Source organism: Gasterosteus aculeatus, chromosome 7, assembly GCF_964276395.1.
Source record: "Gasterosteus aculeatus chromosome 7, fGasAcu3.hap1.1, whole genome shotgun sequence".
Classification (NCBI taxonomy): domain Eukaryota; kingdom Metazoa; phylum Chordata; class Actinopteri; order Perciformes; family Gasterosteidae; genus Gasterosteus; species Gasterosteus aculeatus.
In genome coordinates this window covers 6,247,823-6,274,424 of record NC_135694.1, presented here as the reverse complement: position 1 = coordinate 6,274,424, position 26,602 = coordinate 6,247,823, and the positions used below count along the sequence as shown (strand labels likewise).

Below are 26,602 nucleotides of genomic sequence, written 5' to 3'. Positions count from 1 at the left end.
CCAACGCAATGAAACGGCGGCTCCTGTACACAGTACACACAGCTTCACACCGGGCCACCTGTCACTTTCTCTGAAAAAAACACATCATGGTGTAATGAGTTCAATAGGAATAACAAGCTCACACTTGTATAAATGTATTGCTTTGTGTGAAAAAACAAAACATAACAAAAAACAATTAACCTGATCATCGCTGGGCAAAGTCCTACTCAGAAGTCAGCTGGCAATTTAGCACGTTAATTATAGTTTAATCTGCTTTTCCGGACTCATTTTATTTATTTATTTTATATGCTCACTAGATCAAATTTGAGTTTTACCTCAGAGGTTCAGCGCGATGTAAACAGCGCCGAGATTAATGTGAACACGACAGAGTCTCTTATCTCTCCAGTGCTCCGGTATGCCAGCTCGCTCAACAGATTTGATTACTCCCTAGTTTACATTTCCCTCACCCCTGTTTGCTTTCCCATGCTATCAAGCTACGATTGTGTTGTGGGGAACTGATGCACTACACTCATGTGCGGAATGCCAAGCACTCTGAAGCTGTTTCCAGGTAATGAACAAGAGATGCAGTCCCACGTATCGCACAATGACGTGTTGCCATTTCAGTCTTTTGGTGATGGGGGATGTGGACTGCGGCCAAAATAATTAGACCCACACCGACTCTATGCTCCTGTATAACTCAATGTACACACATCGGAATGTAAAAGCTCTTATTTTCGGTTTTGTTTGTTTTCTGTGACTTTTTGAAGGAAGAGCATGTTTGTTCAGAGATAAGCCAAGGTGGATGCGCCGCGCGTCCTCCTTATCTCTGATTCATAAGCCAGATGCGTCCTCTTCTCGCTCCGCTTTCTCCTTCTGTTTGTTCTTTTCCTAGTGATTCCCGTTCTCCTCGTGCTTTTCTTTTCGATCCTCTGATGCTCAGCCGCCCAATTTTATCTTCCATTTCTCTCCAGATCGGCTCTCGCTCTGCTTTTTCTTATTTATCCTATTTGTTTTTAATCTTGTTTCTAAACTTTCTTTATTCGTCTCCTCCTGGTTTCACTCCAGCATATTCTCGTATCCTCTTTCTCCGTTAATGCGGCTTCTATTTCCCCTGGCTCCGCCATGCCATGTGCTATGTACTGGATGTTATTTGTGATTAATAATTGGTCTACGAGCACAGGTAAAGAAAACAACAACACAGATGTGCACCCAAAGCTTGCAAACCAAGCTGTTTTTACACAGGCATAGATAAGTGGCATAACTAGGAGGTACGCTGGTTGCCTTGCAGTCGGGGGTCTTGATTCCTTTATCAAGGATCACTCGGCTAATTAGCATTGCGTTGACTCTGTAAATAAGCAAGACTAAAGCAGCTTGGTGTTGGCAGCAGCGCGTGTGCACTCAAAAGTATCAGTGCACGCACCGCGGAGTGCATTCAGGGTCGCGTGTCGCACCCTCCCTTAATTGGATGTTTGAATGTACCCATTTATCCGCAGAAGGGCATCTAATTAGGGTTCCCTCAACATTAGACAGAGCATTGGCCGGGGGTCTACATTTCAGGCAGGCCTCCTAAAAGCAAGGCATAATTGACCATTATGATGAGGAGAAATCTTTTGTTCCATATAACTGCAAACAGATCTCACCTGCAGAAGTAATTTTTACATCTACAGGGTGAGTTTCCTGGGCGGCTGAGTCCTCCTGTGGTTAGCCCTGCTGCACTTGGTTCTACATCACTGCTGTAGTTACGTGCCACAGTACAAGGAAAAGTTCTATTTACTTTACATAAGTAAAGTTTAAAAAAAGCTGCAGCCTTTGGCAAGAAAGTCTGATATCCCCAGTTATTTTCTGCGGACTAGCTTTGCGCATCAAGATTTTCTGAAAAGGTTTTGAAGCAAATTTGTGCAACTGGAGGCTGCTCTGAGCAATATTTTAAAATAATATTGCATGATGTGACTATGTGTAATGTGCAAAAAAGCTCAAATCTACTGTACCCAGCACCATGAGTTAGTGTAGCATGTAGCGCTTTGCAGCCAGATCCTCAGTAGTTGACAGAAACCAAAAGAGGGACAAATGTAGGGTGAATATTAGATGACAGAAAGTTGACTGAATCAGAATGATGCACTATACCTGCACAATGTGTACATAAGGTGATATATCAACTTAATAACCTGATAATTTGTCCGTTGTGTGTTTACAGATTGTTGTGCTGCAAAGTGCCCCAAAAATACATTATTCAGGTTTACCCTTCAGGATCAGGAATCAGGAAACATTTATTAGCCAAAATATGTCAAACATACAAGGAATTTGTCTTGGCGATTAGTGCGCGACAGTAGACAGACAAGACAACAGTGCACAAGTAATAAAATAAAGTGGAATGAAATGCTAATGCAATGGGTTAGTAGAATAAGGCTAAGGCTATGGGTTAGTATAAAACAAGAGAATAAAGTTTACAAAATTTAAATATTAAAAAGTAAAAAAGAAAAATATTAAGCATAAAGTGCACTAACAAACAAGTAACAGACAAGAGACAAAGTGACAAGTGACAAAGTGATGAATTGCAGTTAAAGTGGCATGTGCGGTATGAGGGGGAGTGACCGGTGGAGTGTTATAGTCAGGCAGTCGGGGGACCGGGCTCTGTTGATGAGCCCGACTGCCGGTGGGAAGAAACTGTTCGTGTGGCGGGAGGTCGTAGTCCTGATGGACCTCAGCCTCCTCCCAGATGGAAGGGGCACAAACAGTTTTTGTCCGGGGTGGGAGGGGTCGGCCGCGATCTTTTTAGCTCGCTTCAGAGACCTGGAAGCGAACAAGTCCTGCAGGTCACTATTACAAAGATAACCAATTGCAAACCAATAGCGTTGAGTTCCAGCATTTCAACACTTTTGTTTCTTTGTTTCTTTTTCAAACAGAGGATCCAGAACACAACAGAAACATTGTTGGATCTAACTAGACGAAACGTTACGGACTTCTTGGTGAAGACATTTAAACGCTCTGGGAAAACAAGGTAACGTGTGAGCGTTGACTTTTATCTAGTTTATCAAGTTTTTATTTGGTTTTCTGGTTGTCTCTTCCCTTCCCTTATTTTTTAGCTCGATGGCAATTGACCAGTTTTGGCCAATGCTAGCTTTTGCAACCAATCTAGGGCACTTTTTAGGCAGAGAGGACAATTCGGGAAGGGGGGAATGGGGCCAATGTAAAATAAATGATTGAATGGTGCAAGCCTGGGAAACCTGGGAATTAATGTTAGTCTCCTGGCCAATCATCAACAAACCTTTGATGCTAGGCCAACAAACATAATATTGCTGCTTGGAAGTTGCATAGCAACAGCTCCACGTACGGGGACTATTTTCTCTCCTCTGCTGCGCGTCGGGCCTAACAACACCCTTGAACTGTAACATTATTGACGATAAAGGACAGCCTCACCTTATTACTTAAATATAACGGAGCAACATGGAAGTGAACCGCAACATGCAGGCCTTAGGTGGTAATTGTAGTCTGAATAAGCTGCAGCATTTAAAGTGGGTGGGTGATTTATTTTTGTCATAAAGACAGACAAATTACTGCATGGTCCTAATGGTAATATCCATCTGCTTTTCCTTGAGGCCTGTATTTCATGTTTGTGTGTGTGTGTGTGCCTAGCAAGTGTAAAAAAACAAATAAACAATGTGCGTGTACATTTTTGCCATTACTCACATACTTCTGTTTACTTCCTACCTGAACCTCTCTCTTTGTGTTTTTGACCACCTCCCCAGGTACGGAGGCATCTCTGTCGGAGGCGTCAACTCCCAAGTCCGTCTGAGCGAGGCAGCAATCAGAGCTTCATTCAGGGATTTAAAAGGCCTATTCAATTCCTCTCGGGTATGTTATTTATTTTTATGGAATATATGTTGGAATTTGCATGTCAAATGTGTTGATACCAAAGCATTATTTGAGTGCAGCGTTAAAACAACCTCCCGAGTGCTGGTCAATAAGTATGTGTGTTCTTTTTTAGGGTCCATGTGGTCCTGGTTTGTTTGAAAGCATAAAAAAATGCTCTTGAGGTTACCTTTTCAAAAACAAACACACATTATATTTCAAATGAAGATAAAACAAAAGCTTTTCCCATTTCGATTAAGGTTTCTCTGCCGTGTCGGAGGAATCTGGCAATGACGGCGGGTGCGTTCTGTTGCATTGTAAGTCTTTCTCCAACAGTACGGGTTCCAACTACTTTTGGGCCTGAAGAATTGGTTCAGAAATAGTTTATATCCCGTCAATTGTGCAGTTTGCCAGTTGCACCTTGAGAGAGCCGCTCCTAATTGGACCATGGCGTTCTCTGTTCAGCTTGCTTTGTATCTTGGGTACAGGTGATGCTATTTGTTGGGGACTTTTGGACCCCGCTGTATTCTTGAATGATTGACAAAAAAAAAGAGTAAAATGAAAGAGGAGAGGAGGGCTAGATTCTTAAAATCCATTCAGCTGAGTGTCCATGGCAACAGGCTCTGATTGTATGTGCAGCACCTTGAATAAATCAAGGTATGTGGGTTCTTTCTGCACAAAAACACACAATCCCGCAAACCTTTTTCATCTACTATTTGTTTATAACTCAATTCAATTCATGTATATACATATTTAAACACTTTTACTTTGGTACCATGTTCCTTGAACTAAATGCCAGCGCACTTTTCCCCTCCGATCTCTTTCACACGCACAATATCTCGGTAACCTTTCACATATATCTCAAACTACTTTGAGTTTTCCACATTGCTTTGCCCTGAGGTGTCTCCGGTCTCTTCCTTCCACAGACCACGTTTTCTGTCACCTGGATCTCGGCACTAACGTGACTTTAATTCGTGCCGCAGCGATGATGTAACCCTAATGGCCGGGCATTAGCCGTCGCAGCGCTTCCTTGTTATTAAAGTACTTTACTGTCCTTGGGAAATGTGTCTCCCTTGTGCTCGGCCGGCGGTGTAGTGTGAGACGGTGACGGTGCACCCTCGACCACATGTGCAGGATGGGAAGTGGGCTCTGAGACTTCAGTTTAATTGCATTTATTGGCTCCAGCAGGTAGGAATCGGTTTTGGTGGTGCAGGAGGTGACGGAGACGATGCGAAAGCTTGTGTACTGAAAGTTGTACAACTATGCCCAATACTTGTGTGTTATACAGGTGGTATTAATGTCACTACCGCTCGCTGTTTCTGTGGTAACCTTTTCAAACGGTATTTTGTAATAATTTATATTATTCAACCATAGGATTTAACACACACACACACGTGCAGACATGTATCAACACACCGTCCCTCGGACCTTATGACCAGTGAGTCACACGGGACGCTTGACCGCTGACCTGTGCAGGCCACTTTGGAATCCGAGCCAAGGAAGTCACCGGCCACTCGAGTGGCTTTATTGCCGTGACGTTATCCGTGGCACGGGCCGGTCCGCCGGCCAAACCAGCCTTGTCATTGTCCTTGAGCCGGGAGGAGTTTGTCAGGGATTAGACCGCTGGCCCACTTCTCATCTCGTTTCAGCCACCGCTAATCCTCCGTGAGGGCGCCTAATGGCGCTGCCCGCCGCCGCTCGGCACAACGCAGACCAGAGTGGAGTTTAAAAAAAAAAGGAAAAAAAATGCTGAAAATGATTCTCTTGGCAACGGTAGAATTACAGACAAAAGCAAGATATTTTTCATGGTTTGAGGAAGCGGAGTTGAACGCCTGATCAAACACAATACTACCTTTGAATGTTGTTGTTGTGGTGTCATGGAAAGTGGATTCATGCTGCGTTAATGAAAACTGGCAGGGAAAACAGTCTTGAAATGTTTCAACAATTCTAAAAATGTCATGATATGGTGCAATTTTGGCTGAGTGAAGGATCGTGTTGTCCCGAAAAGCGAGGACACAGGTGGCGTGATCTCCTTGGTCCTCGTCCCTTGGTATCAGTTTAGGGGACTGCGATCCCGTTAGTGTCTATTTCTTTCCACTTTCACTCAGAGCAGACAAGCACTTGCACCTGAGCACACTCTTGCATTCTTGGGGTGTCTGTCTTGATATTTCTCCTCTCATTTCGTCTACACCCCCCCCCCCACCTCGCCCTCAAATGTCAACGGCACTTTTCATCCACCAACTTCTCGTCACTCCACGTCACATTCCTTCCCCACCGCCCCTCACGGAGGCAAAGGTTCCAACAGGAGGTCCATTTGCATTTATATCACATGTGTAACGTGCTCTGTGCTCTTATGGTTGGGCTGAACAGCATGGTCTCGACATGACACTTTGGAAATCGCCTGTCATCTCAAGTCCCTCATCCCACGGCTCATTTCACATGCAACACCAGTAGAGTGCATTTCTCCCAAGTCTGAGGAAAATAAGTGTCTCAACACACCCAACTGCTCCCGGGAAGTCTTAATTCTTGTCTCCCTCTGCCTCATGCTTTGCATTTCAAAGACGGTTGGTGTTTTTCCAAGTGTATCCAATTAAGTCCCCAACTCAGTGTTTCTGTTGTCTTGCTTTCTTCGTCCCCACTAGGATAATTTGACTGACCAGATCTTCCAGAAGGCTGAGACGCTGCTGAGGAAGCTGGGAACCAAGGACAACTTAAAGGTAATCTATTAATTAGTGAGTCTAATTTGGCTACATTTTGAGATTAAGTTGATGTAGAAAGAAAATATAGAAAAATAGATATATGCAGGGACAGTCATGGCGCAACCCACTTAAAACTTGTCTTCACATCTTTCTACGCGCAATTCACTTCATAATAACGTATACTGCCTACATCGTTATTCGCCTGAAATTAAGAAGGGAAGGGTCAATGATGACACCTCGGCATATCGTGCACCAATGAAGGTGTTGTGTAAGCAACAGTTTACTGCTGTAGTTGGTTGGATGGATCCAGGTTAAACTTGTCTTAGTTCAGTCCATACTGCTTTCCATAGTCACACATCAGCAGACTACCAATGTCGTAGTGCCGTTTGTTTTGATACCTTTATTAAGGACTGATGTGTTGATAAATCTACACAGCCTTTGAAAAGTGCTGCACGTGAGCACGGGGCCGTCACACGTCACATTTGTTCAAGTGGAAGTTAATATGCTGCTCCTCTCCTAAATAAGTTGATGTTTAAAGTTTCAAAAGCAGAAATGCAATGTATCTTAAAATGTTCACTCCCTCAACCCCCTCATGCCTTTAGTAGACAAGCTTGTTCTCTTAACTCTCTCAAACACATCAAATGATATTTTAGCTGTAGACCTTTCAGAAACCGCATTCTGACGAAAATATGATATGAAATAATATCAATTGCGGTTGATGTGCGCTTGATCTGAGATGCAGTGGAAACAGGGAGAACAAGAGGCAAGGATGTGTGTGTGTGTGTGTGTGTGTGTGTGTGCTTACTCCATATCCTCCTCTGTGATGCAGTGTTATGTTAGGCTGGCATTCAACCACCATCCACTCTTATTAATTAGCGCTGCACTACCAGCGGGGAGTCCTCTCACTCCCACTCTCTATCATCCATTCTTTTTCTTCTGCACGCCAGCAGAGTCAGAGAATCACTTACATTTAAAATAAAGTGTGCAAGCTGCAGCTAGCATGCTATGCCGCTTTGGGATTTGGCGTTCACTGTCCTGGCCTTTTATGTTCCGTTGAATGGAAAAGAAACCGTACTTGTCCGTACTTTTCACTGCTGCACAAGAATGTGACCACCAAGTCCAAATGTCCATATTTTTTTATATATATATATATATATATATATATATATATATTATTATTATTTTTTTTCTTAATTTATGAAATGCTTTTTCCATGCTGGTGCATGCTGTGCTCAGTGTTGATGCTTTTCTCTTCCTCTGCCTGCAGGTGTGGTTCAACAACAACGCCTGGCATGGCATGGCGTCCTTCCTCGGTGTGGCGAACAACGCCATCCTGAGGGGAAATCTGCCAGCGGGACAGGATCCCAGCCAGTATGGCATCTCCGTGTACAATCACCCCCTCAACCTCACCAAGGATCAGCTCTCCTCTGCGGCCTTGTGAGTAGAACAAAATCGGGTTAGATGCCGCCAGGGGCTTTAGCGTCGTGGAGCGAAGGTACAATCCCACGCTAGGTACATGTTGAAAATCCCATGGTGTTGGTCATTAATGCATCGCGTGTGCCTCGTAGTGGTCCGGGTCAAAGGGCAGGAAGGAACAAGGCGACTAAAATATGACATGGGCGAGCCAACATGTGTAATCTGTATGTCTAACACGTGCTCAGGACCTAATAGTGTTACAAGAAAATTCTTTATGGTGTCTATAATTTATTTCCGTTTGCTGCAATTTTTTCTCCTCCTTTTGAAATAAATATTTAGCCCTTTTACGTAACAATGACTCTGGAAGACTGCTGGAAGACGCAGATATAGATTTTCTAAAACTGCATCAGGGTACGCAGAGGAGGGGGACCGGGGAACTGAGAGGGGGACAGAGCGGAGGAGCGGGAGGAAGAAAAGCTGCGACAGCACGGACAAAGGGAGAGCAGATGAGTAAGAGACAACACAATAGAAAGCGCGAGACAGATAGATAGATGAGGCATCCGCAGAGCCCTTTATGAGGACATCGCCCCTTTTTTCTCTGCTTCATCCCAGGGCTAGCAGAGGAGAGGCTCCCCATGACAGTCCGAGATTAATGGCGTGCTAAATCGCAACATAGGGATCCAACTGCTCCCTGCGTACTGTGCGACTCTTGAGCCAGTGTCTGCTCCTCGACATAATCAGTGGCTGATGTCATGCGTTTAGTTTGTTTAGGGATTCTGATCAATCCTTCTTTAAAGTAAGGGAAATTGGAATGCATCCAAGCGCAGCAAATTTCGGCGTACGGTGCCACAGCCACGACTCCTGACCTTAAGAAGGCGATCCGGTGGCTGCTAACAAATCAGCACACACCATAGCAGTTTTATTTCCGCACACCACCGTCGCTGCGGGCCGATCCACAGGTATTTATGTAGTGATCAGATGCCGGCGACGGCACTGAGTCAGGGAGGGAGGCTGCGGCATAGTTAGGAGATGATTACGATGACGCCGACCACAGATTCAGGATGCACCTCTATTCCTCTCCACTTCAGAGACCACAGAGTGTGACGGCTACAATTTATCAACTATGATTTCCAGATAGGCTTGGACAGTTCTTCACTGTTAAATGAGGCTGCGGACGAGAGTGGGGGGAGAAGGGCCGAGTCTTTTGGAGCAGAGGACTCGAGAGCTACGGAATTAAAAACATTTTACGGTCCACTTCAATTTACTTTCGAAGTACTTTCAAGCGGTGGATAAAATGAAAATGTGTTGTGTGAAACCATTAAGAACTGTTGTTTTTAGAGTCCGATTTTTAACAGACAAATTATATTCTTAACAATCTCATTTTCAGCTGCTTTGTTTGTAAAAAAATCGAGTTCATTAAGAATAAAGCTAGGCTACAGGAGGAGTGAACATTGAATAACTATGAGGAACTTTTAACTGGTTATGTTTCAATACAGATGCCTCTGACCTACAAACGCAGGTAGAATGAATGCAAAATGACATTTCTTTGTAGCAACTTTGAGGGAAGGCTTTTTAAACATGAACTAATGTTTATAGCTTAAACTGTCCAATGTGTAATAAAGATTTGAACACAAGAATTACACTGCACCATCTAAAATGAAGTGACCATCCCCTTTAGTGGGCCCTCAATGCGACTGGTTTTATGATCCATTGAGACTGTAACCGTATGCAGAAAGAAAGAAAGGGGGAGCACACACCTATCGCAATTACCACTTCATTCGCACAAGGTCTCCGAGTCATCTGCATTCGTGCAGAAATAGATATTCTCTATCATTTTCAGAAATGTCAGACTTTGACACCATTTCATTACGGAAATACACAGGATGTATCACTTCTTAATTGCTCAGGAGTATCAATTTAGAAACTGACAAAAAAGTTACGCTCTTGCGCCCCGGTTGAATTTGATGTGTAATTTGGTTCCGCTCGGCAAATTAATATTGTTTCTGATTCTTGCATGCTTTTCGCAAAAAATATCCCATTTAAAAACCTTACACGGTTGAGCTACCAAATTAATTGTAATATGCTCCCATCAAAATTGAAATGGTTTTCTATGTTATCTACATAACGCTGTATAATACAAATGACAACCCGGATGTTGTGCCAGGAGCTTCAGGTTTGATAATTAGCTCGTGCTTTTAGCTCCCGCTGCACTTAAGACTGCACCCTGCAGCCCTTGTCATTAAAAAAAGCCCTAAAAGCAATAGATCCTGTAGAGCTTTTCCCGCTGCTCGTCTTTTTAGCTCTTCCATTACTAGTTAATTAGCAGATAGCTTGTCTCCTTCCACACAGCAATTAAGCAGCTTCAAGCATTCGGGCTTAGATCATTCAGAGCATTGCCCCCTTCGTTACCACACAACCAGAGCACATAACCCCTGAAACCTGTTGAAATGTGGGCCGGTACCCACTGCGGTGGACTATTCTATATTTATGTGTTTCAATTGTGCACGGTTGCCAATCATCAACACATCTGCATGTTGCCACATAGGGTGATTCATTTAATATGCTAATCCCGCAGCAGGAAATTGTGTCAGATCTTATGCGGCGGTGGGGGGGGTGAAGGTGAGGATGACCGTGGGATTTTAAAGAAACCCCCACCGTGTTAATCAATACCAATATAGCTCGCACCAAGGAGGACACTCTCAAAGCTAGGATGGATAAATGAAGACACGACAGTGAAATGAAGGTCAACGTCTCGGAGGAGAAAAGAGCCATTTGTTTCAAACACGAAAGGAGGAGACTGTTGCGTACTGGGGAAGACTTAAAAAATATCTTTACATGGAGATACAACTGAAAGTGGAACCAATCATTGTGTCAGAATGCTAATGAGCATTAAATGCCCTTATTATACACAAACTGCACTGTTGCTTTCTATTAATGTGTGTAGTGCTAATGTCTAATGACATAATTACTACTGACACAAGCCTGAAACATTAGTTACACATGTTAATTCTGTAGGTGTAATAACATGTGTTTAAACGCATCCTTACCATTGCAAAGTAACATTGTGTATTTTACATTACTGGAAATGAGCCAAATGCCACTTCAAAGTGGTTTAAATGTCATCTGACTTCTTTCCTAGAAAGAATAGAGGCAACAGATGGCTTTTATCTCCCCTAAAATCTCGCATAGACTTTTTCCTTTGCACAGTACAGCAACATTTCCTATTTTTCTCACCGAGACCATTGTCTTTGGTCCTTTTCCCAAAGGAGGTAAATGTGACTGCTTTGGGATTCAATGAATTAGTGGCCAACTCAAATTGAAAATAAATTGAACCAGTATGCCCTGAAGAAGTGCCGGCTAAGAGTCACAGAAACCGTGATCCACAGCCTCATAATTTGTAGATTTGTCTCCTGCAACTCTGTGCTGTGTCGAGACTCTGTGCCATCAACAAAATAAATCCCTCTCCTCCCTTTAGCTCAGCCCAAAACCCCTCTGCTCTCATTCAGTCTTGAAAATCCTGTGTTGTGATGAAAATATCTCCTGTCTTCATTTACTTTCTTTGTTCACCTCCAACAATATATTTTCTGTGCATCATGGAAACCTTTTTGTTGAGTGTGTAAATGGACACACCGCATCCTTATTTTGGTGTTGGTGTCATTGTCAGTGTCCTGGACTGGTGCACAATAATAGCTTTCCACTCAACTTCCCTATTTGCTTTCCTCCATTCAATCACAGGGCCACGTCCTCCACTGATGTAGTGGTGTCCATCTGCGTTATCTTTGCCATGTCCTTCATCCCGGCCAGCTTTGTCCTCTTCCTCATCCAAGAGAGGGTGAACAAAGCCAAACATCTGCAATTTGTCAGTGGAGTGAACCCGGCTGTCTACTGGTTGGCCAATTTTGCCTGGGACATGGTAAGTATCAGCTCCGTCAGGCTGCTTGTATTTAGATTTTACATTTAGCTTTGCCGTTCATTTACGTGCTTCATCAAATGTAAAAAAAATATCCTTGATAATGCAGCTGAAACAACTCTGGAACAGGTTTAGTTGCCCTCAATTTACCCTTTTTTTATACTTTGTACCGTGGTATACAGGAAGGCTGAACGTAACAAAAAACACCCATTCACTGTAATCGTTAATATAGCTTTGACACCGCAGCCTTCTGGAAAAGAGCTTCCTAAGAGCAACACTTACTGGCTGAGGCGTAATTATTGATGCTGGCCGCCCCCGCTGGTTACACACAACCGCCTTACTGACAGTTTCCCCGAGGCATCATGCGAGTAAACATTTTATCAGGTACCTTTTTAGTAAATGAATGGCACCTGGACCATTATCATTATGCTTGTTCAATTCTGACTGAGTAGAAGTTTAGCCTGAAGCTATCTGCATGATAAAACACTCCCTATCAAAGGATGGGGCAATCCAGGTTGAAGAATGCCTTATTATTTCAGTTTAAACTCTTCCTTTTGATTGTAAATAAGCAAGTATCACTGTTTATTTTATCTATACATCAATTACTGCATCGTTGGTTGGAAACTGTAGGTTTGCTCAGCAGCTACTGGGAATATTAGATCTACAAGTGAAAGCTCTTGTTTTCAACCGTCTTATTGGATATTAAATCAGTGTTGTTTAGGGTAGTCATTAGAAAATTGATGGTGGGTGTATTTCAGTGCTAATTATATGTCTTAATAATGTCCTTTATGACTGACAAATATTGGTGGATAATGTTAGTTAGTTGTATGTCCTCACTAATGAAAGCAAAGGGAAACATATTTCCTAATCATGCACTGTCCTCAACTTTTGATTGGAGTAGGTGCTTATTTCTTCCGTGTGCTTGTTTGTCCCGGCAGTGTAACTACTTCGTCCCATGCCTCATTGTGATTTTCATCTTCCTCTGCTTCCAACAAAAAGCCTATGTCTCACCTCCTAATCTGCCTGCTTTGATTCTGCTGCTCTTTTTTTATGGGTAAGTAAATTATAATACTCAAACTTCCAATATCAACTTTAATTTCACCTCATTCTCAAGCTGTTTATGAGTGATAGCCGGTTGCGATTCCTTGTCTCAAGTAATGTTATCCCTTTTTTATGACGTTTGGACTATGGGTGGTTCTTTATTAGATTGCATTTTGCCACATTGTTCAATAATATCAGATACTGTAGTGTCTTCTGCATCTGCTAATTTAAGCAGAACGCCACCTCACTTTTCCTCGATGTATTTAATATTCAAACGCATATAGGAAGAAATTTGGTTGACAAATTGAAATGTTCATACATCATCTCATACAATAGCGGGGTAACTGATGCTATATAGACCTGCAAGTGAATTGTGCAACACATTTATTAAAGCTGTTAGTTGGTAGCGTGTCACGGTGGTAATCAGAGCCAACGTAGCGGTTGATGCATAATTTTCTGTCTTTAAAAGTTTAAAACCGGTTCAAATCAAAAATGTTAAAGAGGTGCACAGCCCTCAACGTGACCAGCTATATCATGAAGCATACAGTCAACTCATTCATACAATATCATTTGAAACATTAAGCTGTTCTGATACCTCTAATACTAAACTTGAACTAGTGCAGCGCCGGTGACAGTGCCTTGTTTTCACCTTTCTGCAGGTGGGCCATCACCCCCATGATGTACCCAGCCTCCTTCATCTTCAGCGTGCCCAGCACGGCCTACGTGGTGCTGACCTGCATCAACCTCTTCATCGGTATAAACGGCAGCATCGCGACCTTTGTGCTGGAGCTCTTTGATGACGACGTAAGTAGCTGTCACACGCACAAACACACATGCACTAACTTATACTGTAGTAGACAAGAGACTCGCATATATGCAGGCGAGTGGTGGAAGACAGACTTCCTGTGAAGTAGGAGGCACAGACATCCATTTTCCCATAGAGGCATAAAAAATATATTTGGGGGCTAAAGCGGTGGATTTGCTAATTGAATTCAATTGTGGAAAGACGTTTTTTTTTTCTGAAGCAAAGGCTTCCATGTGGGTGAAGTGTCTACCCACCTGCTCAAACTTTTAATTTATTTCCTTTATCCTCTCAAGGATTTTTCAAAGGAGTTATTTTCCCTATCCTCTTTATTGTTTAATCGTTTGGTGAGAAACGGGTCTTCAGAGAACCGTCCTCATCCATCTTTCAGCAAGTGTTCATTTTAACTGCAACCTGCTTTGGTCTGTGGGGAATTAAAATACAAAGACACCAAAAAAGACCTGCATCAGTAATGGAGAGCGCAGGAAGAGAAAGAGGGGATGTGGCTGTCAGTCATTCTGCTTTTGATTAGAATTGAAATGACATTTCATGAAAATAAAACAAATTTAGAAAGGTGAGAAAAATATTCTGAGATCGCTCTCAATGGGACCTCCGCTCCATACAGGTGATGATTAAGAAAATGACTCTATTTTCTCTGTGTCTTTTTTCTTTTGGTCACTGAATTAAACATGAGCAATTTTATTCTGAGACTTAATTGTTTTTTGTGTGATTAGCACACGACAGCGACTTCTTTTTCTTTTTAAAAAAAATATATATATTTAGCCCGATCAGTCGTTGCGCGTCAACAGACACAATGGCCGCTTCGTTCCTGACAGGCTGCTTCCCAATCTGATGCTTCAAACCGCTCTGAGCCCACACTTCAGACCGAGCGCAATGCTGCCTGGAAGACTTTGCCTCCGCACACACTCCATCCTCTCCGACACGCTGAGTCTGAGTCGACGCTTCCTCTGGCGCCGCTCTTCTGTGGCACGCAGGTTTCCTGTCTCCTAACGAGGCAGCCTCATTTGCATAGTGATGTAATCATTGCCAAGATTCATTATCAATTTGTATTGTTCATCCGGCAAGTTCTTGTCCGTCATTGTCTGTCATTGTTTTGTTGTCCTGTGCATCCACTTTATTTATTGATACGGCGTCAGAGGAGCGTATTACTCATACAGGGTGCCATTGGTAATAATTTAATGGACAGCATGTTGCCCGCCGGCAGTGTAAAGCGATAGATTTATTGCGCTCTTCTCTTGTCCCGGGCGCTCGGGAAAGAGATAGTGCGTCTCTGCGACTTGATGGGGACAGAGGTCCGTGGTAATTCTGCTAATCTGACTTGATTTCACTGCCGATATGGGAGCCAGATGGGTCAACATCAATCAACTCTCCAAGTTTGCCATGTGTCTCCTGTCCGGTTTGGCGGATATCCTTTGAGAACAGACTCCCCACAAAATAACTCGCTGCGATGAGAGAGCACAAAAGTGCGCAACAGCTAGGCAGAAAGGGTTGATCCTACATCTGACAGCTCAGCCGAGTCTTCCCCTCTTGCGACTTCTCGCGCCTCAAAGCTTTGTCTCATCATTTTTAGGCTCCTCGGCGGTGGCATTAGTTAAACAACGTCACTCAAAAGTAAAGCCACAGGCCTCAATGTGTTCCCTGTTTTCAAACGCTGGGTGAATCTAGATCCCTTTGGGCATAGCAATATTTTTTCAAAGAGATGAACGCAGAGCTGCAGTGTTACAGACTCTGTGCCCCAGTTTTGTCTCCAGAGCAATGGGAGATGGTCTCCCCCCTCAGGACTGGCCGGCCCCCTGTGGATTGCATCCATCCCAGCCTGCCTTATGCGCTTGAAGCGATGTCTGAATCAATACCTCCACCACGTGCCACTCTGAGATAACCACAGGCACAGGCAGATTTTCCAGGATAAACCTGAAAGGCGCGGGCAGGTACCAACCACCTCATGTAGTGTAGCTGTGTGATTATCCGCCATCCGTCAGCGGCGGGATGTTTGAGATGGGCATTCGAATCAGTCCTTTGGTGTAGCATGACAGGGCAAAAAAACAACAAGTATAGTTTCACAAGCAAAGTAAATCCTAGCATTCTCAATGAAGCCGTGCTGTGGGAATAAGCATGTGTAGCGAGGTGGGTCAGATGTGCGTCTCAGGCACTACAACACATTCTGAACCATTTGAAAATGATTTCTAGGTACATAGCCCGGCGTTTAGAGGACAATTGTCTAGCATTTCATCATCCCCCAACCAAGAGCCTCTAAGATCTCCTTGATGAACACACAGTGAAGAAGACATGCTTTACTTCATGTATTGATCTCAAATTAGGTCTTGCTTTCTTCGCATTCCTCTGCCAGCCAGATTCCGTCAAGTTCATAGCCGTTTGTTTATTTGGCTTTCTCGATTTCTGCGTAACTGAATGTTCAGAACAGGGGGGACTTCAGTGTGCATTCGAACATTAACATACAGAACGATGTACAGAATATGTTTGACATTAAATGTTTGCAATGTGTGAAGAATGATGCATTTTAAGGTAAACATTCCTTTGCGATATTGAACCTCAGATGCAACGATTATTTAAAAGTCTCGACAACTTACTTTAATGAAAGAACAAATCCATCATCAACAGGATAAAAGTCAACATACCAAACTAGATGAAAATACAAATTTATAATCTGTTTATTGATATTGCTAATGTAAGACAATGTGCCTGAATGCACCTCGGCTCCTCTTGGTATGAGCTATTATAATAATTAGACATACATCTGAAGGTTGCATTTGATCAGATGTGGACATACCTTTGCTTCCATTATCATGTGGAAGAAGAAGAGGAAGATGCAATGACACCAAGAGAAAAGGAAAGTTAATAACGAGAACAAAAAGTGAGGAAAGGAATAGTTCCACATTTTTGGAAATATTCCTTTTCAGTTTGAGATGAGAAGATCAAGGCCCCTTTCATGTCTGTCTGCTAAATATAAAACTGTGGACATGAAGTAGCACCTACTGTGGAAACACCTCACCTGGCTCCGTCCAAGGGTGACAATATCCACCCACAAGCGATTCACCAAAATGACAATTAGCGATTTCACGGCCTGACTGTTTCTTGGCAGGGACCAGTTGCCAGGCAACCTGTGAAAATTCGAGGAAGTTACTAACACAAAATAGACTATAGCTGAACTTTAGATATGCGAGTTGATTACCTTGGGACTCAGCCGGGCAAGTTCTTCTCATCTGTTTGCAGTCCCTTTGCAAGGCCAAGCTGAGCAGCTGACTACTCATTCACCAGACATAGTAGTAGTGTTATTATTCTAATATCTGAACTCTATGAAAGAAATATTTAAATATTCATCTAAAAACAAAACAAAAATCCAGTAGTTGCTATTCATAATAATATTTTTTAAGCATTTGCCTGTTTTTTTTTAAGGCAGACTGGCTCCATGCATTCACCTTCCTTGCGAAAGCTTACTCAGTGGAAGTCATAAATCACAAAGCAGGTACACATACCCATGAATATATATTGCAACAACAATTGCCAACATCTGGAAATCTTGCACACAGCTTTGACAAAATGCACTGCTACCCACGCCCCACCTACTCTTTGCTTGGTCTTGCCCAAAATACAGAAATGATGAATTTATGTTCTTCCTCCACGTAGGTAAGAGCTTTGAAGACCATGGTGCCGTGAACCAGTAGCCTGTGCATAATGCATGGACTTGCCTTTCAAAACATGCCAAGCGCAGTCATTTTTAGTCCTCTCTCTCCCGTACCTTCCTTCCTCCCTGACTTACAGTACGTCCTTCCTTATTTGAGCCAGATTGTTATAGCCCAGTCCATTGTGTGTTCATTAAATTCATTATTCATTTCGTGATATACTTGGACCCCATTGATTTGTTGCCTCGGGAAGGAGGGAAGTGATAATGGGACTGAGCAATTTTGGGAAGAAAGACAAGTCGGAGCTGGGAAATGCCCTGCCAAGATGAGACTAGTTTTTTTGTATCCCTCGTGAAACAGTGAAACAATATGCTTTGTCTTGGTGCACATTGATCTCATTGTTCTTCTATACAGTATCAGAAGAAAGAACAGAGGCACACACAGAATTTCTGTTTTCACAGTTTTTGGTGTTTTGCCAGCTGTGTCTTCTTGGTCTCAGGGTGCTCCTTCTACCCTTAGTTAGGATTTTAAGGACGCACATCTGCTTACCTGAGCACCACCTCATTAATTTGTGTTTACACATTGTGTGTGTGTGCTACCTCACAGATCACACAGTGTGTTCCCTAATGTTTGCAGAATTCCAACATCAAGAAGGTAGATGAACCGAGATGCTCTGCGCTTCCTCAGCGGGACCATTTAGAGCCTCGCACAGCACAGCAGCTCGCAGCATGCAAATGTAATGCGGGATGTTTTTTAATTATCCACGCTTGCGTCGGGGCACTACGCACTGTCTCCCAAACCCCGTGCACCGCTGACCCCCGCTGATTCAAAGCGGCGAGTCAACGAGTAGGCCTGTGCTCATTCTCAGCCGTGCCTTAAATATTCAAAGCTTTTAACATGCCACTAATAATCATCTTTGATCGTGTGCAATTTCCTCAACAGAATGTCTCCCGCATCAATGACATTGTGAAAAACGTGCTGCTGATATTCCCCCATTTCTGTCTGGGCCGAGGACTCATCGACATGGCTCAGAACCAGGCAATGGCCACCCTCTTCAGCGGTTTTGGTAAGAGGCCCCCACCACTGTAGAATAACTGGTGTACGTCATAAGCGTGTTTGTAGCATGGCGATATTTGAGCGGGAACACAGTGCCACAACCCCCCCCCCCCCCCTGCGGAGCTTCATTCGGCCCCCAGGCGGGTGGTCGAGGGTGGGACCGGGTTTGCGGAGGCAGTTTAGAGGAGGCCATCAAGAGAAGAAAAGAGACACGTGAAACACGAAGAGGACTGTTACCTTTAGAGACATGGAGCAGGAAATGGTGGCTTGAGGAATCATTTTGCGACGGTGGCAGAGAGCAGGAAGGGGAAAGCAATCACAACCTAAAGGGGGCTGGTGTGGAGAACTGCTATTTACCAGAGAATGAGTCTGCAAGCACCTTCGTTTTACTTGTCTACTTACTCTGCCCCCTCGGGCTCGAGGGTTGTGGAATCTGAGAGACGCCGGAAAGACAGAGAGCAGAAATGAAAATGATGATGAGTGGGGGGCTGTCACCGGTCTACTTGAGTGTTCATTAGCCGAAAAGGGCTCAACGTGAAAAGCGCCGGATAACATTGATTTCCGCACATGACTACGTGACAGCACTTTTTTTACATTTTATTTTTTAAGGCACAGTGGCTTTTAAACAGCCGGCTTTCAGCAATGAATGTTTCAAAAACACTTCAAAGAGCTAAAAAACTCCTGCTCTTTTTGACGAAGACCTATTTTTCTGTGCATGAAAGAAAACGCACATCCCCTTGTTCCTTTTTTGAAGTAATTTCTGCTAAATCATACTCTGAGCTTATGATTTTTCTTGTGTATTGACCTTGTTTAACACCATAGTCTTCCCTCTTTTAGGGGAAGACCGTTTCAAGGACCCACTCAGCTGGAAAATGGTGGGAAAGAACATTTGTGCCATGTCCATCCAGGGAGTCGTCATGTTTACCATCACCATCCTCATCCAGTATAAATTTTTCTGCAAGCCCAGGTAAAATCAGCGGCCATTTGTATAGATAAATGTGGTTTGAAACTGGCCAAAGAAATTTGCTTTCACTACACTCACGTTTCATACCAATATAGTTTCATGTTTTCAGTCAATTTCCATGCAGTATTTGTTTTAGTCATAAAAAAACATACCCCTATTCTTTGCAATTTGGATGAGTAACACACTTCATATTAATTTCCCATAATATTTGTTGCACTGGAAATGTGTTTACCAACTATCCAGATTTGTTTCCTTTTTTTATTTACTTCCTCCAAAAGCAGAGAGAGAGAGATTTTGTTATGGAGCTTTAACTTTGACCAAGTTCATTTGTTGTGCAAGGTCATGTAAATTTTAATGAATGGTGTTCATCCAACTGTGGTTCACTTCTCTCTGCCAGACTTATTTCAGGAAAGTCATTATCTTCGGAGGAGGAGGATATCGATGTTGCTCAGGAACGCAAGCGCTTGTATGAAGGAAAGGCCCAGAAAGACCTTCTGAGGATCTGTGACCTCACTAAGGTATTGTGCTGCACATAATTAAGTCCTAAAGTAAAGTGTTGTACTGATTGTAGTGAGTAGTTCCCACTTTTCTATTCAGTCATATGTTTTTGACCAAAACATGGAATAACTGCAGGTTCAGATTACTTGTTCCTTCTTGAAATGTAAAAATGTATTAATTTATTATTTAAAGTCCTAGACTTACAGCGTATTCCTTCATGCCATCATGATGGTAAGGTCTTCTGTACTTCAAAGTCTAGTGGTATATGTAAATTTTACATTTTTTACAAGCCAGGAAATTCAACAGCTCACCTGCCTCTTTTATATTTATTTTTCATTTTCATCTTTACTCTTGTTCTAATTCTTATTCTTTATAACAAATACTGGCTGGCGCAGTATTCCACTGTGTCCGCTGTATTTTTACTTTTCAAATATTTTACAATCGACAACTTGTGTAATTATCTGTTTGCTCCTTATTTTGTTATGTTCTTTCATAATACAGTACTAATCCACCTCATCTTTACACGTGGGTATGTGGGAGTGAAAGAAGTTTAGGGTGTTGCTGTTTCTCCTCGCAGATGCACAGTTCAGTTTTGCAAGGAAAATGAGAAGACAGATTGAAGATTCACATGCATCACAATTGGCCATGAGAACGAAACATGGCTGCATTTTAGCCTCGTAGAGGTCCGCACTCGCATACGGCCCTGGCCTTTCCCACGCTGCACCCGCAAGTTGTGTGCGCCGCGACACAGGCTAGATTAACGCCACATCCATCGGCAGATGTTTCCTCCGCGGGCGGCACAGCAGCAGGAAGTGACACCCCAGCAGACTGCTTCGCACCTCTAGTGCCGACAGCTGGACCGTCTAACAGCCTTTCGTTCTTACCACCCTGCTTCGCTCCTTGACTGCCGCGGCCTCCGCAGTCTATACTTCATCTTTCACTCATTGCTCACGGACACAGGGCTGCTCCACACTCCCTCGGGTAATTACCGCGCAAGCGCTGGGTAAATCAGTCGGACGGGTAATGTCTTACAAATCATCTGGCAAGGTGAAACCGGGTGGAGTGGAATGTTTCTTTCGCAGCCAAAAAAATTGTCAAAAGAACTTTTTAATGTTCAGCGAACTTGGGAAAAGACAGATCTGCAGCCTTAAACTGTGCCATAATGAAACAAAAACTAGATGTAATTGTGATTCTCTCCTGTTTACACGCAACCGTTGCTCTCCACCTTGATCTCTTGACAATATTTCACTAAGACGAGACTCTGTGGCACCGCCCATCACACGAAAACAGCAGTACAGTGGCAGAAGGCATCAGGATTCTTCCTGCAGTGCCCGCGTTGACTCCCACCACAGCTGTGCCCCGTCCTTTTGGGATGCAGATAACAAATTGATCAATGAGCTCATGGCTTCGGTGGCCATGTGCCACAGGCTGAGCCCTGTCATAAATCCAAGCATGCCTCTGAAGCGATTGACAGGCCATCCATCATGTGTCAGATTCGTGCTCCTCCCCTTCCTTTTGAGCCCCACCTGGTAGCCTCCACTTAGCCGCTGCATTAGCGTCAGTGCAGACTGTAATGGAAGTGTGTCCATCTGTGAGCAGTTTCCCCGACCCGGTGCTGTCGCTTCAACCTTCTAGGCACTCACTAAGTTGACAGTGGAAGTTTTACCGGACCTTGTGACAGCTGTTTGAATTCAGGAGACTGAAGAGTGATGAGTTGAACCTTGGAGTACTTCAAGGATGCTCTTGTGATTATATTTATTCTGTGCATGTAAGCGGTTTGAGTAAGACTTGTGCTGCCTCAGTGGGGCAAAACATGTATATGTATGATACTACACATACTATAGTAGTATGTATTTTAATATATCATATATATTATATTGCATTTTGTTTGTGATGTTTACCTTCTCTCGAATGACTCCAAAGATGTCCATTCCCGTACATTCTTTGATTTCATTACATCATCAAAATATTATCTTCAAAGAAAAGAAATGATGCAATGCAGCGAGAAAGAGAGAAACAATATTAACACGAATAGTGCTTTCAATGAATTAATGGTTCAAATAACAACCTCATGCAACTAGCGGAAACTTGACCAAGTCATTGCAATTAATTAACAGAAAAAAAATAGCTGTTTCGAGTATCACTTTGTGTTGTATAAAAAAAACATGAAAATATCAACTGTTATGCAATTAAATGTGTTAAATGGCATCCAGTTTAAACTCACTAACAAGGTAAATGGAACATGACAGGTGATGTGGGTGAAGCAATCTTGAGCTAATCTGGTACGGCAGTGAGGGAACATCAGCCAAAAGTAGCACACACACCGCATGCTGCTGAAACGAATAGTCCTTGGAGAGTCCTTTTTGTAAAAAGCAGTGTCAGTGTGATGTCTCACTCCCTGAGCTGCAGCATGCAACGTCTACATCTAGTGATGTGCTGACCTAAATCTACATTTTAGGGTTTCCCCAGTACCGCCGCTGTCACCTCCTCTCAGCTGTCTCATCTAATTAGACGTCAGCCTGCTTATCATCAGCCGCTGTGGTTTCTAAGTCTGAGGGGGAATTATCTTTTAATTTCCTCCCTCCATACATGTATGTGGCGCTTTGATGTGGCTTTAGCACTGCAAACTGTCACTAAAAAGTAGCATGTGTAATACAGGTTGATAAGTGCAGCTGCCAGGTGGCACTGAAAGGATTTCGATGTGCCAACTATTTAGTGAATGCAATGTCATTATTCGATGTGGCCATTCTAAATTTACCTTGTAGGCATTTTGTCCGCAACGGCTGAGTGTCTTCAATGGTGAGTAATATTTGGTCCGCAGATTCGATGCGATAAATGTATCCGTGGAAATGTATGTTGTCACTTTTTTTTGTTTTTGTTTTAACATTTATAGTTTAAGTCTGTAACACTCACACACGGGCTTGTAAACACGCATAGTCACTCTTTCGTAACCCAAAGGGGCCCGGTGCTGTCCTTGATTTAGAATTTGAAATGCCTTGACTGTCACAGTCAGCAACAACAACAAAGGCCTTGTCTTGTCCTGGCTTGTCTTTTCTTGCTAGAGTGAGACAACGCTGCTTTCAAACCACTTTGAAAATACATCAAACCCTGACATTCTCAGTCTTGGATTTTGAAAAATACCTCACACACTAAATACCCAAATTTATTAAATATTCGACTGCTGAATCTTTCTTGTGATTGTAAAAAACAAAAAAAACTGTAAAAAACATCATGATCCCTTACATTGAGAGTTCTCTACCAAATGTGCAAGGATACGGCTGGTCAGCGGGGGAGGATGTGGATGCAGCACGGAAAGTTTTCATGTGGGATGTGGTACGACATCAATCGTCTATAGCGGTGACTTACAAACCGAATTGTTCTTTTTCCCCTGAGAGAGTTTCTGCATCACAGTTTTAATAGTCTAGCCCTCCTTCAGTTTGGTTAATATCAATAGGATTACCATGCGGTGTGGTGTACATGTCCGCTCACTAATGTGTCCTGTGTCTTAATCAATGATGCGATTCACTAGCTTTTCAAGTACTGGTGCAACGCCAGCAGGTCAAAATGTGACGAAACATCTTCAGTCTGAAACAGGACATCTCTTAAGCTAAAAGTCCCATCGGCAATTCATGCAAATACGCTCATATTATCTTTTATATTACAAGCTTAACGAGGACATGTTAAATGTAAATTTCAAACATTTCCATAGGTGGGTGCAATATGCTTCATTAATCTCATTGTTTTGGCTTTACTGCCTACGACTTTGTTCTCTTTTTTCCTTTGGGTTTTGCGCTCTTATCAGGTGGCCTTTCCAGCTGTTTAAGTTTTACATCACAACCTTACCCTGTCCCTGGTTTGGCTACAGGCTTATAGCATGCGTAATAGGTTTCCTTCAGGAGTACTTTTTCAGATTAAGGACAACACGCTTCTTCACCAAAGTCATCTCTGTGTATTGAATCACTGAATGCTGCCGCAGCGAAGCTGGTTTCCATGCATCGAACAGCGGTTTGACTGGCGAATGCGCTAAAGGTTATTGAGGGTACTGAAGTGGTACTCAAATGCGAGACAGATTTCCTCATGAATACTGTCATACGGTCACAAATACTAATGTTCACGCCCTCCTCTTGTTCCCCCCTTGTGGAAGCGTCTCACTTTCTTTTTTACCGCCTTTTACCATCTGGAAGGCTCTAAATGTTGCAAATGATTCCTTCTTGATCATTTCTTTTCCTCCACTTTCTCCGTCTCTCTCCCTTCTGCTTCCCCCACCTGCTCCTTCCGTCCCTGCTCTTCCCTGCTGCTCTGGGCGATCGCACCATATTTCGTCATGCGATCTTCTCTGTTTGCCTGCTGACTGTCTGCTCCCCCCCTGCCTTCCCTTTCTCTGGCTGGCTGCTTGATTCATTTTATTGTCTGCTCCCTGCAGGTGTACTCTCGGAGGAGCCCCCCTGCTGTGGACAGGCTATGTGTGGGAGTACCTGCCGCAGAGGTGAGCCAAATGCCGCTGCATCACACGAGCAGCTCTTCAAGGTCTGCGAGAGACCTTTTTCGAAAATACCAATACAACATTTTTTGACAAAATTATACGTATAAGAACCAGGAGCAGTGAGCGGATACACTCTGTCTGAGCTTTGATTTACAGTTTTCCAGTTATTTCTTGAAGATTAGAAATGTTTTTGCCTCTTCTCAGATTTTACTAAGTCAAATCTAAATCTCTCCCAAATGCTGCTCAGAGAAGGCATGAGGAGAAACACTAATCTCCTTATTGGGCTTGTTTTCTGCCATTGTATTACTGCCAAGCATTTGTGTGCTAAAAACGCACAGGCAGGCTAGTAGAACAGCATTGCCAGAGCAACAAAGTCTATGAAGCAAAGGAACGAGGACCCAGTGATGTTTGGTTTAGAACACTGCCAAATTAGCGGTGGGAATCGACACAAAGTGCGACGAGGTAAACTTTACACAGTTTTGACTTTTGATCAATGTACTGTAATCTAAAGCATCCAAAGTCATCATGTCATGTTGCACATTACACATATCCACAGACACACACCCGTTGTGTGCTGGAAGCTTCTTTTAAACATAATCTCAAATGCTGACAGGCGGCCGTGCTCCAGGAGCTTCCCGGTGGCATCATTCCTCCCGGCCGCTGTTTACTCAAAGCCCAATGTAAATGCCAGCGGAATATTGTGATTCACGGGGCTCTGCTGATCACACAGTGCATTTCCATGCATTATTTACATCGCATTTAGTCCTCAACTATACATTCCCAGGCACAGGTCACAAACAAGCAGGGATCAATGAATGACAGAAATCAAACATTTATGCCGGACCACCTAAGGCGGGACTCGAGGGGCTGCGTAGCGACAACTTCCTGCCGCATTATTTTCTTTTTACAGTATCAACTTTGTGCCTTCCATGTGTATTTGGTGAAAATAGACAGGAAATTAAAACATACATTTGTTATTCTTGCTAAACACCGAACCAATTATGCATATTACGTACAGCAGTTCAATTATTCTGTATGTTGTGAACAAATATTTGCTTTATGCAGAGAGGGTTAGGGTCTGCTGTCCGCTTTCCAATAAGGTTTGTATCCCCCCTTTTTGTCTCCGTCAGTGTTTCGGCTTGCTGGGAATCAACGGGGCCGGGAAAACCACCACGTTCAAGATGCTGACAGGAGATATCCCAGTCTCCAGTGGAGAGGCCTTCCTAAATGGATACAGGTGAGGAGCTAACTCCCACCAGCGCACCAAGTCACTCGTCATAATTAGCCACCCAAGATGGCTGCTCGGGCGGAGAGAAGCTTTTCTACAGCTCGCACCCTTTTTTTAGCCTCACTTGTACCGCGTAACTCTGCTTTCTATTTCTCCCCTCTCTCTCATTCACCTTCTTTGTTGTTGTTTTTCGGTAGTTTTGATGTCTCTTATACATTTTGCCATCGCTGCCTTTTCAACTTTGCGCCTCTCATGTCATATCCCCGCGATATTCTCAGAAATGCTGAAAACTCTGCTCTCGCTTTCTGTCTGACTCTTTCACACGTTTCATTCCTTTTTACATCCTCGCCCCTGCACATCGCTGTGTTTTTCGTCTCTGCCTCACAGAATCAGTCATAAGAAATCTTTGTACACGCCAAAAGAAAAAAACACCTTGACACCAGCAGTATGAGACTCAAGCACTTGCGCTTCCTTATTTTTAGGAAGAAACAACAGTTATTTTCCCCCCTAGCATGGAGCTCTAAGGCTGCACATCAGAGCACGGTTGTCAGACAGGCTGCGGGTTGGTTTTGCATCACTGCGGTCGCTATTCAGTCGTTCATTTATGTATACATCGGTTAATTTACTTTGAGTTCAATAGAAACAAGAAGTAGAGCTGAGTAAAGCAAGGCCCGAGACAACGGTGTTAATGTTGGTGTATGTGGCTGAGAGAGATTAAAAGAAAAATCCAGAGACCTTTAAGGAAAACAAAAATTGAAAAGTACAAAACAGATGTGAGTACGCCCACTCTTCTGCTTTCAGCTTGCTGTGCGTCGGTTATAAAAATGATTGGCAAAAGGAAAAAAGAAGCAGCATCTTTTTAGTGGAAGTCCTTGCTCCCCTGACAGCTTATTCATACCTGGATCTGGCATCTCCTCGCCACCTGGCGTCCTCCTGTCTCTGGGATGCAAAAGACAAATTCTTGCCGGTATAACATCGGCAGTCTCCTGTGATGGGAAACCAACTGAAGAACAGA

The 26,602-nt window shown here is 43.3% G+C and overlaps 1 protein-coding gene across 3 annotated transcripts in view; it reads left to right on the top strand.

Annotated features, from left to right (window-relative positions):
- The window catches only part of LOC120822748 (phospholipid-transporting ATPase ABCA1), a 134,307-nt gene that overhangs the window by 88,208 nt on the left and 19,497 nt on the right, over window positions 1–26,602 (top strand). For all 3 annotated transcript variants that reach the window (XM_078106242.1, XM_078106241.1, XM_040182661.2), the window contains exons 33-44: window positions 2,883–2,977; window positions 3,726–3,831; window positions 6,471–6,545; window positions 7,795–7,964; window positions 11,679–11,856; window positions 12,792–12,907; window positions 13,554–13,698; window positions 18,301–18,424; window positions 19,252–19,381; window positions 19,776–19,896; window positions 24,300–24,362; window positions 25,490–25,596. In XM_078106242.1, the coding sequence (XP_077962368.1) occupies window positions 2,883–2,977; window positions 3,726–3,831; window positions 6,471–6,545; window positions 7,795–7,964; window positions 11,679–11,856; window positions 12,792–12,907; window positions 13,554–13,698; window positions 18,301–18,424; window positions 19,252–19,381; window positions 19,776–19,896; window positions 24,300–24,362; window positions 25,490–25,596 (1,430 nt within the window). The remainder of the gene's footprint in view (window positions 1–2,882; window positions 2,978–3,725; window positions 3,832–6,470; window positions 6,546–7,794; window positions 7,965–11,678; window positions 11,857–12,791; window positions 12,908–13,553; window positions 13,699–18,300; window positions 18,425–19,251; window positions 19,382–19,775; window positions 19,897–24,299; window positions 24,363–25,489; window positions 25,597–26,602) is intronic.